The following is a 14,935-nucleotide window of genomic DNA, read 5'->3' as shown; positions in this document are numbered from 1 at the left end:
CCTCCAGGACCCGGTCTTCCTCTGCGCTGGGGCTGTGGACGCGGCTGCTCTCACGCAGGTGCGCACTGGGACTGGATCCCGAGACTCTGAGACTCTGAGAGACCCCCAACCCACCAGCGAGTCCTCCACGGGGGTTCAGTCTGCGTCAGGGTCTCGTGCACAGCTTCATCCAGAAGCACCGTTAAAACAAAAACCCGCCTTCTTTAAACATAATGGTGAAATGTATAAACAGATAAATACAATAATTGTTTGACTGACTAAAATACAATATTTTAATAATAAAGCCAATTAAACAAGACAATAAATATGTCCCATTCATATGAATTATAGATAAAGACTTTATTGATCCAGAAAAGTGAAAATATTTAGTTACAGCAGCAGGTTATCCAGATCTCTCTCTCTCTCTCTCTCTCTCTCTATATATATATATATATATATATATATATATATATGAATGTGTGTGTGTATATATACAGTATATACGCACACACACACACATTCAGAGAGAGAGACATATACAATATATAGAATATATATTAGAATACACCAAACTATTACAACTAAAATATAAACAGGATAAAATACTATATACATTAGAAAAGTGTGCAGTTTTTTAAATTGAAATCCAAAGAGGTAGAATGAGAGTCTAGTCACATCTTCTTCTTCTTCTTCTTCTTTTACGTAAACATTATAATTATTCATATATAACTGCTGTAGCTGCAGTTTGATCCCATGTGAAGTGGTCTCTGTGAGTCCTGGTCTCTGTGAGTCCAGGTCTCTGTGAGTCCAGGTCTCAATGTGGTTTGTTTAGGCATGATATGAAATGTTCACGTCATGTGACAGTGAGACGAGCAGAACCCTGTTCTCTCTCTGGTTTGGTTCTCTGCCGCTGAAGCTGCCTGACGTCGCCCTCTGCTGGTTCAGAGGAGACCTGCAGGATGTGGAGAGATGCAACACAACAGTCTGTTTACACAGCAGCCATGACATCACAGGATGGTCACGTTGATGATTAATAATAATTAATAATAATTCATTATGTTCCCATTATATTCAGTGTGTCACAGGCATTCCAGTGAGTCATAATTCATGTTAATAATTACACCTGTTTACTCTGTGGTGACTCAGAGACTATTCATTTATTTTATATATTTACTTTATTTGATATATTATTTACTATATTTTATATATTATTTACTTTATTTTGTATATTATATACTTTATTATAGCAAACAAAAGTCCATCTTCATAAAAACAAGTTGTACAAATAATAATATATAAACAAGCATATTAAAACTACTGCAGATGTAAAAACAAAAGCAGTTCACTTACCAGAGCTGCTGTTCACTATTTAAAGACAAAGTCCATCCTCCTTTCTTTGTTAACAAAGAGTTTAATCTCACGGTTGTTCAGTACATCCGTGTGTTTTAGTTCCAGTAAGAAGTCCTTCTCCATTCATGGACGCCAGTGAAGACAGTCGAGCCTCCCCAGTTGTATTTCTTGAATACGTTTTAATGTGTTTGAGGCTGAAGATGTCCGCTCCACAGAGGCAGCAGATATTGGGATTGTCACCGCCCAACATGTCACGCTAGCTCACTGACCAATCACGTACTTGTAGGCCAGCTAGCAGCTCTGACACGTCAAAGAATACGCCCAACATGTCAAACTAAAGATCTGATTGGTTGAACACTATGACAATCAACAATATCGTCCCCATTCACTTAAACTGCACATGGATTCACTTGTGAGTCTGCAGGCCTCTGTTCTTACCTAGTGACACAGAGGTGAAATCTGATTGGATAAAAGCTCTACTTACAACAAGCTGCACTGGAAAAAATTATTAAATAGCTATAACTTTGTAATACTGTTTAGGCCAGCAGAGAAGGCTTTGAAGGCCCTGACGGCCCACCACTGGTTGATGGAGTATGTGTTGATGGAGTATGTTTTGATGGAGTATCTGTTGATGGAGTATGTGTTTATGGAGTATGTTTAGATGGAGTATGTTTAGATGGAGTATGTTTTCATGGAGTATGTGATGGAGTATGTGTTGATGGAGTATGTGTTGGAGTATGTGTTGATGGAGTATGTGTTGATGGGGTATGTTTTGATGGGGTATGTGTTTATGGAGTATGTTTTCATGGAGTATGTGTTTATGGAGTATGTTTTCATGGAGTATGTTTTCATGGAGTATGTGATGGAGTATGTGTTGATGGAGTATGTGTTGATAGGGTATGTGTTGGAGTATGTGTTTATGGAGTATGTTTTGATGGAGTATGTGTTGATGGAGTATGTTTTCATGGAGTATGTTTTCATGGAGTATGTGTTGATGGAGTATGTGATGGAGTATGTGTTGATGGAGTATGTGTTGATAGGGTATGTGTTGGAGTATGTGTTTATGGAGTATGTGTTGATGGAGTATGTTTTTATGGAGTATGTTTTCATGGAGTATGTGTTGTTGGAGTATGTGTTGGAGTATGTGTTGTTGGAGTATGTGTTGATGGAGTATGTTTTGATGGAGTATGTTTTGGAGTATGTGTTGATGGAGTATGTTTTGGAGTATGTGTTGATGGAGTATGTTTTGGAGTATGTGTTGATGGAGTATGTTTTGATGGAGTATGTTATGGAGTATGTGTTGATGGAGTATGTTTTGGAGTATGTGTTGATGGAGTATGTTTTGGAGTATGTGTTGATGGAGTATGTTTTGATGGAATATGTTTTGGAGTATGTGTTGATGGAGTATGTTTTGATGGAGTATGTTTTGGAGTATGTGTTGATGGAGTATGTTTTGATGGAGTATGTTTTGGAGTATGTGTTGATGGAGTATGTTTTGATGGAATATGTTTTGGAGTATGTGTTGATGGAGTATGTTTTGATGGAGTATGTTTTGGAGTATGTGTTGATGGAGTATGTTTTGATGGAGTATGTTTTGGAGTATGGGTTGATGGAGTATGTTTTATTGTTACTGTGTGGATGAGAGAGGACGGTCCATCTCTGCTTCTCCAGCTATATGCTTTGATTGATGTCATTTGGTGGCATCAGTGGCAGCTTCATTTGCTGAAGAGAGCACTGGGCCAGCTGAATGGAAAAAGCAACTTAAATGGAGCTAAGTCCTTGACAAACAGATGTGAGCCAGATGTTGAGACCCTCAAGATGGATTTACTAGCCCACCAACTATTGAGGCTGCCTGATCTGGATGCATGCGTACAATCAAAGGAGAGGCAGCACGAGCAGAGTGTTGTTCCATCGGGAAAGATTAAGTCAGCCTTTTATCACATCGACCGCATAAACATATCTCAATATGAACTGTACATTTATTTATCAATCTATGGTCATCATGCTGCGTCTCTTTCTGGAAAAATCAACATGGAGGCTTTTAACACTTGAGCTTTTTGACCAATAACAGCAGAGTGATGAGTCAGTGAAGCTTTATTGGGAATCAGTTACGCAGTAAGAAAGAAAGCAAAGTTTAGGTCCTCGTTGTGTCCCCTTGAATCTGTAAGTATTGTATAAAGTATTTTACAAAATAAATGAATAATGAATGATGGTCAGAGAGCACTGTGCTTACAGAGATGGAGGGGCGGAGCTAAAGAGAACCAGAGCCATATATAGAAAAAAAGACTATCGCCAAAAAGGATCAAATCTGGATAAAAAGACATCAACTAAATGAAAGTCACATTTATTACCATAAACAGAAGTCATTCATTATATGAGCATTATTTATTGCTTCAGATATTTGCATTTAAAGAGCAGCCTGCACCTAAAATACAATACAACTGTGTTTGTGTTTAGGTGTGTGTGTGTTTAGGTGTGTGTGTGTGTGTGTGTGTGTGTTTAGGTGTGTGTGTGTGTGTGCGTGTGTGTGTGTGTGCGTACGTGTGTGTGTGTGTGCGTACGTGTGTGTGTGTGTGCGTACGTGTGTGTGTGTGTGTGTGTGTGCGTACGTGTGTGTGTGTGTGCGTGTGTGTGTGTGCGTACGTGTGTGTGTGTGCGTACGTGTGTGTGTGTGTGCGTACGTGTGTGTGTGTGTGTGCGTGTGTGTGTGTGTGTGTGCGTACGTGTGTGTGTGTGCGTACGTGTGTGTGTGTGTGAATAGAGGCAGGCCACACAGAAGGCATGAAGTCACATGTTTCACATTCAGATCTCAATCTCAAGCCTGTGAGACGTTCTCTGATGAAGTGGGGGGGGGGGGGGCTGTCGCAGCGTCATCATATAGAAGTGTGAGTTATTCCGGTGGAAACTTGTATTCACTGTCTGGCTGAGAGCCAGATGAGAAGATCAACACCACTCTTCTGTCTGTACACTAAACATGAAGCTCCAGCCAGCAGACGTTAGCTTAGCTTAGCATAAAGACTGGAAAGAAAGATATCTTTCAGCAGTTCTAAAGCTCACTAGTTAAACACCTGACCCTAACCCTTTATTTATAATTATTATATTTCTTATTATATTTTGCTCAACTTTTTTCACAGTTTTACCAGATCAATTTATTTAGTATTCCTTTTTATATTATTATTATTTGTATCATAATGTGGTGCATTGGTGTTTGTAAAGCATTTAGAATCACGTTAGATTAGTTTGAAAGCTGCTGAATAAATAAACTGATTGATTGTTTAATCTGTTTCAGTCGAGGCGTCGTGTCTTCAGGTCGTCCGTCCGTTATCCTCAACGTCATATCTCAGGACTCTTCACATTTGACTCAAACGTTGATCTGAACTCAGAGATGAAGTGTTTACGATGTGCGGAAAGAAGATCAAAGGTCAAAGTCACTGTGACCTCACAGAACAAGCTTTTGGCCATAACTCAAGAATGATGAGAATGAGTGAAGACGTTTTGGACAAACTGTAACTCGACTAGTTGGTCGTGAGGAGGTCCTTCTAGTTTAAAGTGTAAAGTCACAAACTGAGAAGTATTCACAACTTAGTCGGCAGATTAAAACCACGGTTACTTTTCTCAACCAAAATACATTTCATATCAACATTTCTACATTTGTGAATATCAACATTATAATGTTTTTCCGTTTTAAAACTGCATTCTTAATTACGTTTAGGTTTAGTCAACACTTGGTTGGGTTTAGTAAAAGATAAGAGCGTTACACAAACATCCAGCTCGAGCTCCTCCCACGCACACTTTGATGAAATGGATTTGTGATACGTCAAATACAAATGTAATCCGAGAGAAAATACGTTCCCTACGTAATTAATAAACGTAATTGACGATGTAGTTCTGTTGTATTGGGACCGTCATATTTAGGAGATGGGGCTGGTTGTAACTGTAGTTTGTACTTTTATAACTTGACTAAGTCAACCAGAATCAGAATCAGAGAGTTTCATCGCGTGCACCATTTGGATACAATGAACAAAAATAACAAAGAGGAAGTTATTTTAACTCCTCCTCTACGTTCAGACTAAAGCTGTGTCTGAAGCTCCACATAGCGGTGCAACAACAGGCTGGAGTCTGTTCACCGGCTCGTTAATCAAAAGAGAGGCAACGTGTTCATCAGTTTGCTTTAGAGGAGCTGGACGGCGGATTTCTTTACTTTGGACAAAGCCAGGCTAGCTGTTTCCATCTTTATGCTAAGCTAACTGTTGTCTGGTTGTAGCTTCAGCTTTATTGTAAAGATTAATTCAAGTCTCTACAACAAAGCGAAAAAAAAGTTGAAGTATCCCTCAAATGTAATGGCCTGTTTTCATCTTTATGCTAAGCTAACTGTTGACTGGTTGTTGTTTCTTTTTGTTGTACAGATTAATTAAAGTCGCGACAAAAAAGCCGAGGTATTCCTTTACTGACTTAACCTGTTTCCATCTTTATGCTAAGCTAAGCTAACTGGCGTCCGGCTGAGGCTTCGTATTTATTGAATAGACTCATTTATGAAGCAAATAAGCAGGAAAACAAATCAGAGTTCTTCCTTTAATGTAATTACCTGTTTTCAGTCTTTATGCTAAGCTAACCGGTTGCTGGCGGTAGCTTCATATTTACTGCACAGACATGAGAGTGGTATCAATTTGAACATCATAATCTTGGAAAGAAAGGGAATAATATCATTTCCCAAAATGTCAGACTATTCCTTCAAGATAAGACTCATTTAATGAAACTTTGTTTCAATACTTGACCTCATAGATTTTGCCTCAAAATAAACCACGGTTTAAAAACAATAATGGTCAAAATGCAACAATCGTCATGACATTTAGTCTCTTTGATTAGCCCGATTAGCTCACTTAACTACAGCCGGTACTCTAAATGATAACGAACAGGTGATCCTGCTCAAAGCATCCAAAGATGTATCAAGAATACAAGTTATCATCAAAGCTCATAGAAACAAACTGATCTAAAAAAGAAAAAAAGTCTGGTATATTCCTCAAAATTGCTAAAGCTCAAGCTATTCTGCTAATTTCTGAACATCCATCCAATGAAGCAGGAGACTAGAGTACCACTGCGCTGCATATGACATAGAAGCTAACCTCACTGGCTTAGTGGTGCAGGGCACATATACACGTTTCTTACACTACGACCATACATACATACAAACGGGATTCTCAACATGGTGACGTGGAAAGAGAAGCTTCCATCGTCACTTCAGCTTACAATTCGTCCCCATTTGAAAACTATATTCATGGAAACTGGCATTTCAAAATTTAGAGAAAATAGCAAAAGAAATAACAAAAACAGACCACGATTCAATGACTACATTTACAAGCAACAAATGTTTTTGCCCTTATTCTGAAAAAGACAATATGTGTTTACATTACTGATAAAACTGAATATTCCACAAATATTCCTGCCGTTCATATTCAGATATTATATATATATACATGTATACATGTCCAAAGAATGATCCTAGAACCTGAACAATATCAACATATCACACATGTTTTACTCTCAACATGATCCATTCACAATAATTCAGTATATCCAAACAGAATATGATGTCTACATGAACAATATCAAAATGAGAATATTGTCATATTCAGAATAATAGTGGAATATTATTGTGCATGTAAACGTAGTCAATGAAAGTTAAATGTGGTTTCTGGTAAAAGTAAGAGATTTCAGTGGATTCGTAATGAGTTATCACACTCTGAAGGCAACACATTTAGCATGGCTATTCATCTGCTTTAACAACGTGCCGACCTCGTACACCCGGACCTCCAGCCCGTCTGTACAAAGTGAGAGCTGCTCTAAAAGTACTGACACATTAAGAAATGTAGTTTTTTGCATAGCATTTGGCCTGGCTGTACCATCATCTACTGGAGACTCGAGGAGAAAATATGAATGCCACTAAAATTGTAAAATATCAGAATTTGGAATAAACTAACCAGTGACTGGAGTTCTAAAATGAGATGAAACAGTCTTTAAGGGAAAAAATCGTAACTCAAGGCAACATGAAGCTGACAGACATGCAATGTTATCCAATGACCTACAAAAACCCTTCTATTGACCTCTTTACACCTGGCATTAAAATGTGTCTCATATCCAGAGTGTATCTAGATGCGATTCAACCTGATTACCTTTACTGAACTGGAATCAATCAATCAATCAATCACTCTGTTCGGCTCAGACAACCGAACGTCACTTCCTCCTCCTGTTTGTACTGAGCTAGGAATGTTCTCCACCATTTACTGAACCACTTCTTTAGAAATGGCTCAGTTGTGATGTGAATTGCGAAGTTTCCCTTGTATACTTTTGTCAGACCAAATAAAAATAGACACTTGGTCTGGTCTTGACTCCATCCATGAATGACCTGAAAATCCATCTTGATAAACTTTCTTGCTAGTAGCTTAGCTCGCTAACTTGCTAACAGTTGCTTCTTCGTGCAAGTCCTGCAAGATCACGTGTTTGCACTCACATGAATGTTGTATGCGGATTGAAAAAGCAGTCGTGTTTACACACGTGTTCAGTGTGGTTAAGTAGGTGGTCGATCAGATCACAATCCGTCCTCAATGCGTGTTGGGTGCATTCACACCTGTACTTTCAAGAGGTCGAGCTCTATCCGATTGCAATCCGATCACCCAAACCGCATCTTAATGCCAGGCGTAAAGGGGATTCTGTGATACAAGGACTAAGTGGCGTTGATTTTGTTTGCGTTCCAGTTATGAAATCCTGAAGTGGTTGTCAGGAGGATCGCAGAGCTTAAACGGCTCCTTTGATCACTGGTTCCCTATTGAGATACGTGGCCCAGTACACCAGGTTGAAGGTCCCAAACAGCACCGGGAACACAATTCTGGACATCTTGTCGATCTTGCTCACACTGTTGTAAGTCTTTTTGGGGTCCGGGGCCTTGATTTCAGAGGGTTTGAGCAGAACAGCCGTGCTGTTGGAAATGGTGGAGATGGACACGTCCTTCGTGAGGTTGGCTGTGTAATTCACACCGGACGAACAGGTGTTGTTTGGCTTTTTAGACAGAGCCAAAGGGTCCTTCTTCTGTGGGAGAAAGAAACGCATTGATTGAGCCAACACACAATTCTGCTGCACATTCATCGAAGATAATGAAACAGGTAGGTAACAACACAGCCACACACACACACACAACAACACAAAGAGAAGAATGAAAGACGGCCAGTGAAGGTTGAAAGTGTGGATCGATGTCCTTGGGCAGTAATGAACCGGCACTGTGCCACAACACTGGACGACAGACCTCTGAATTCATTGATCCACCGATTCATCTCTTACTTTGTTATCATGTGTGACTCCTTTCCTCCAAGAAGAGAGAAGGAATAGAGTCGAGAAGAAAAGAAAAGCCTGAACCCACAGAAGTGTTTTAAGAGCTGCTGTGACGTTAACTCGTAATGTAACAAGCTGGAAAACAGCAGATTTCAGTAGAAATATTATATTTGTTGTTCTGTGTGTGACCATGGTTGTTTGTGTAAGCCTGTGTGACTGAGTTTGTAAGTTGTTTCTTTCTAAAGCTTAGTTTATACTCGGTGTAGTGAAGCTGGCTCAAGAAAATGACGTAATCACGGCACTTGGTCATGCACCTCTGAAATTTTGTAACTCAAGTGACTGTTCAAAATATTTCACTGATAAAAACACTATTTACATGTCTAGAGATTCAACTAAATAGGCCAATTCTTGCAACTCCATTCTTTGGAAACAGGAGGTCTTAAAAATCTACATAAATGATCATAAATTTAGCTTTTGTCTACTATGGCTGTGGAATCCTACTTAAATGTCTTTATTTTATTTTATACTAGAGGACACTTGCATTCGTCATGTTTCCCATACCAGCATACAGTCCTCATTGAGACTACAAGTGGCAGCTTCTTCTCCAAACATAAAATACTTCCAACAAAAACAAGGCATAGATCTGTACCAAGGCATAGATCTGTACTAAGGGATAGATCTGTACTAAGGCATAGATCTGTACCAAGGCATAGATCTGTACTAAGGCATAGATCTGTACTAAGGCATAGATCTGTACCAAGGCATAGATCTGTACTAAGGCATAGATCTGTACCAAGGCATATATCTGTACCAAGGCATAGATCTGTACCAAGGCATAGATCTGTACCAAGGCATATATCTGTACTAAGGCATATATCTGTACTAAGGCATAGATCTGTACTAAGGCATAGCTCTGTACTAAGACATAGATCTGTACTAAGGCATAGCTCTGTACTAAGACATAGATCTGTACTAAGGCATAGATCTGTACCAAGGCATAGATCTGTACTAAGACATAGATCTGTACTAAGGCATAGATCTGTACTAAGGCATAAATCTGTACTAAGGCATAGATCTGTACTAAGACATAGATCTGTACTAAGACAGATCTGTACCAAGGCATATATCTGTACTAAGGCATATATCTGTACTAAGGCATAGATCTGTACTAAGGCATAGCTCTGTACTAAGACATAGATCTGTACTAAGGCATATATCTGTACCAAGGCATAGATCTGTACCATGGCATATATCTGTACCAAGGCATAGATCTGTACCAAGGCATAGATCTGTACTAAGGCATATATCTGTACTAAGGCATAGATCTGTACTTTGCAAGTTTATCCTTTTTTCAGATTACCAACAAAAGGACATTACTGAGACTGCTGAATAGAAAAACACAACAATGTGAGAAAATGACAGCCAAACATTCACACAAACAGACATATTTAACAATATTTAACATTATAATTTTAGGGACTCCATGTCTCAGTCCCAGGATAAACTGTTTAACAGTTGGTCCCCACAACGCCAGTCAGCCAGGTTCTGGGTCCTCACACACAGCACACACCTTGGGCTGTTGGGCCTCCATCGCCTTCTTTCCATCCCAGGCCCAGCTCCTCTTGGTGAAGTAGTTGACGGTGGCGAACTCAATAAGCGCGGAGAAGACGAAGGCGTAGCACACAGCAATGAACCAGTCCATGGCGGTGGCGTAGGCCACTTTAGGCAGCGAGTTTCGAGCGCTGATGCTGAGGGTGGTCATGGTGAGCACGGTGGTCACACCTGGTGGAGCAGAAAACTGGGTCACTTTTTTTTTAACCAACCAGACACACTATTTTGGTTTTCACTCTGACAGATTAAGTCGCAGTAAAAGGAGGTCACATTTCAGAGCATCAGAGACAAATCCTGCAGCAGCAACACCCGGTCATCATGCTGTATTGAAGAAGACTTGAAACTAGAGATTGAGACCATAAACTCATGTTTACAATGTTTACTGAGGTAATAAATCAAGAGAGAAGTAGAGTCATTTTCTCATAAACTTCTATACAACCAGAGGAGTCGCCCCCTGGTGGACACTAGAGATAATGCAGCTTTAACACATGAAGCTTTGACTTCACTTTACAGAAACAGAGATTGCCTCCTGTACAGAATACAAACTTATGACTGTACTAGTAAAGTGAAAAATGTTTAATTTGCAATGTGACTCACCAAAGACGGTACGCGCCGGCACCGACTCCCGGTTGAGCCAAAAGGAAACCTGCGACAGGATGACGGTCATGAAGCAAGGCATGTAGGTCTGGATGACAAAGTAGCCGATCTTCCTCTTCAGGTAGAAGTGAGCCATCATCACGGTGTATTGACCTGCAGACAAAGGAGGAGGAGATGTAATCGACTGGATAACCAAGACACTGAAGGGAACGGTTTGGGATGTAGAAGGTGCTGGACCTCAACAGAAGACTACTTATTTGTATATTAACTATTTCAATTTAAAATTAGCACGTATATGCAGTTTTTTTAAACACAGGAAAACCTGCTTTAATCAGGCAATAGACTCCTTTCCCACTGTCAGCAGTTACATTTGAAAACAGGGTTATTAAACGGAGAAAATGTTAACGTGATTACTTCTTCTTTATTTCTGTTACTCATTCAGTCTCTCCTCAAACTGTCCAACCAGAGTCAGTGATTGTTGGAACAGTGGAGAGACTAACAGATGGTTTTGATGAGTTTTATTCAGTTTCTGTCCACTTTGAATGACGTGAGTTTTACGTTCTGAGAGTTTTCTGACTGGAGTCTGGTGGCTTTGAAGAGAGAACAATAATTCTATAATAAATTATAATAATTGTCCAAATCCCTGTTGATTTAATTTATTATATTTTCACTTCAGCGTGCGTCACATAACATTATCGTGTCCTCTCAGTTTCCATGTTTCCATCACTGCCGATCAGAGCTGGTGATTTGTGATTTTAGGCCATACAGAATAAATTCAATTGATATAAATAAAGTGACCGTCGCAGAGTCACTTATCACTGAGTGATGATGATTATAATCTTCATCACTGAACACAAAAGACTCATGTTAGTGAGTTTGTGTCCAGAGGGAAAGACAGATCTGACCTGGAGACAGTGAGAATGAACATTTATTAATAGACTCCACCAGTATCATCATCATCATCATCATCAACACCATCATCACCATCACCACCATCACCACCACCACCACCATCACCATCATCACCACCACCATCACCACCACTATCATCACCATCAACACAATCATCATCACCATCATCACCATCACCACCATCACCATCATCACCACCACCATCACCATCATCACCATCACCACCACTACCACCACCACCATCATCACCATCAACACAATCATCATCACCATCATCACCATCACCATCACCACCATCACCATCATCACCATCATCCCTATCACCACCACCATCACCATCATCACCACCACCACCACCATCATCACCATCAACATCACCACCATCACCATCATCATCACCATCATCACTATCACCACCACCATCACCATCATCACCATCACCACCATCACCACCACCACCATCATCAACATCACCACCATCACCATCATCACCATCATCACCATCATCCCTATCACCACCACCATCACCATCATCACCACCACCATCACCACCATCACCACCACCATCATCACCATCACCACCACTACCACCACCACCACCATCACCACCATCACCATCATCACCATCATCACCATCATCCCTATCACCACCACCACCATCATCACCACCACCATCACCATCATCACCACCACCATCACCACCACTACCACCACCACCATCATCACCATCAACACAATCATCATCACCATCATCACCATCACCATCACCACCATCACCATCATCACCATCATCCCTATCACCACCACCATCACCATCATCACCACCACCATCACCATCATCACCATCACCACCACTACCACCACCACCATCATCACCATCAACACAATCATCATCACCATCATCACCATCACCATCACCACCATCACCATCATCACCATCATCCCTATCACCACCACCATCACCATCATCACCACCACCATCACCATCATCATCACCACCACCACCAGCACCATCATCACCATCAACACCATCATCATCACCATCATCACCATCATCATCACCATCACCATCATCATCACCATCAACATCACCACCATCATCATCACCATCATCATCACCATCAACATCACCACCATCATCATCACCACCATCACCATCATCACCATCAACACCATCATCACCATCATCCCTATCACCACCACCATCACCATCATCACCATCACCACCACTACCATCATCAACATCACCACCACCATCACCATCATCAACATCATCATCACCATCAACATCACCACCATCACCACCATCATCATCACCATCATGAACACACAAGCACTGTTTATTTGGAGTCAGTCTCACGTACGCCGTCCTCACTAGAGCACCGAATGTGTAATAATCCTTCTTAAATGAATAAATACACAGACAGGTGAGGAGAATAGGAAGTATTATTGGTTTTGATCTTTTAATGGGATTATTGACAATAAAGAAAAGAAAGAGCTTTATCCTTGAAGTGACAATCCACCGGAATATAAACGAGCTGTTATAATCTATTAAAACAACATCCAGGCAGTCGAGCTGATGATTCAGATCATTTATAGTTTTTAGTGGAATTAATGAAATCACTGATAATAACTGTTTCTTTCATTATTTTATATTTATTTAATTCTATTTTACTTTATTTAAATTTGACTATGTATAAATATTGTTTATTTATTTTTTCTCGCTCTTATTCATATTATTGTGTGTGTGCATGTGTGTGTGCATGTAAGGCTATTCACTACCTGCTAAACTATTATTAATATAAATATTGATATTATTTCCATGTGCCTTGTTTTCTCAGCGTTCGGGTTAAAAGTGAACAACAAGCACAGACGAAGGCAAGTTCATCAGAAAAATACTTTTCATTTGTCAAGTGTTGAATTCACACAGGAGTATACGAACCATGTGCTTATTTAATGTAGACTGTTTATTGATTGAATTACCAGAAAACATGCAATATTGGGATTTATAGGTGAAGTATGTATGAAATGAGCGATGTGGAGATAGATCGATATGTGGATTCAGGTATGAGACACGACTTGTACTGACGGTTGGAGGCGAGTAGAACTGAGACGTATCGTAGAACACAAGACTTAGAATTTAGTCAAATGTAGTTTATCTGGAATACAAGTTCATTTATAAAACAATACTAAATAATAGTATTGTTTAATACTAAACAATAGTAATAATAATACTAATAATCTTTCCTTTTTTTATTTGCAGCTTTCTCTCGTGTGAAATCAGTTTTTGAGGCGTGTTGTAATCTAACTTGACGGGAATCATCTCGTCCTGTTCATCAGCTGAAGATCACACAACTCACTGAGTCTGATAAACTATATGAATCCACAGATGACGGCTGCTTTCTCCTGCAAAATGGGATTTTTCTGTCCCGCTAATCCCTCGTCACAATCTGCATCCTGTATATCTCTCCCTCCCTCCCTCCATGAGTGTGAGAGGGGACAGACAGTCCGTCCCGTTCACGACTCTCTTGGTTGGGGGCCATACATCCTGAAAACAGACCTTGGATCTGCGGTGATTACAAGCAGGAGCACAGATGACTGAGGCAGAGGGGGGTTGAGAGGGACCCGGTGAGGGGGGTGGGGGGGAGAGAGAGAAAGTTTTGGACCGGCGACGAGCATCATGTCCTTAAAGAAGGGGACACCTGTGCTGCCTTCACTCCGAGGACCACCGGCCTGCAGCCCCGCTCTGTGGGGGCACGACTGGGCCGACCCGGCTCTGATCTGAACCCTCCTGCTGGTTCCACCTGGACCTGGACGGAAATGTCCGAAAAAATGCAGTTGTGTTGGAGTTTACTGTTTGGCTTGTGGAGCGTCGGCGGGGAGCTGCCGTTCATAGCGGAGAACAACGCGGCCATGCTGGTCGACTGGTGAGTGCAGACCTAACAACCATCTGTGGAGCTTTCTTCCTCTTCTGATGTGTGTGAGCAGGTTTCGGCCTGTCAGCAACATCACACTCTGTGTCGATACGTTGATGCTCCTGGTGCTTAACCTGCGAGGTCAAAGGTGAACTCGGCCCAGTGTGAGTGCTTTGCTGACCTATTCTCAGCTCGTTAAGGAGGATTTGTACCTCCGATTAGCAATGCTGATTAAGGACATGTGTCTG

At 40.7% G+C, this 14,935-nt stretch overlaps 1 protein-coding gene across 1 annotated transcript in view; it reads right to left on the bottom strand.

Moving 5' to 3' along the window:
* Nucleotides 1-8,121: 8,121 nt before the first annotated feature.
* Nucleotides 8,122-14,935, bottom strand: part of gabra5 (gamma-aminobutyric acid type A receptor subunit alpha5) — a 27,741-nt gene continuing 20,927 nt past the window's right edge. Inside the window, exons 7-9 of the mRNA XM_076081551.1 lie at nt 10,861-11,013; nt 10,223-10,434; nt 8,122-8,412 (exon numbers count right to left, since the gene is read on the bottom strand). Coding sequence (XP_075937666.1) covers nt 8,122-8,412; nt 10,223-10,434; nt 10,861-11,013 — 656 coding nt within the window. The remainder of the gene's footprint in view (nt 8,413-10,222; nt 10,435-10,860; nt 11,014-14,935) is intronic.

Source organism: Anarhichas minor, unplaced genomic scaffold, assembly GCF_050575085.1.
Source record: "Anarhichas minor isolate MPS153535 unplaced genomic scaffold, ASM5057508v1 ptg000081l, whole genome shotgun sequence".
NCBI classification, from domain to species: Eukaryota; Metazoa; Chordata; class Actinopteri; order Perciformes; family Anarhichadidae; genus Anarhichas; species Anarhichas minor.
This window is presented reverse-complemented; position numbering and strand designations above follow the sequence as displayed.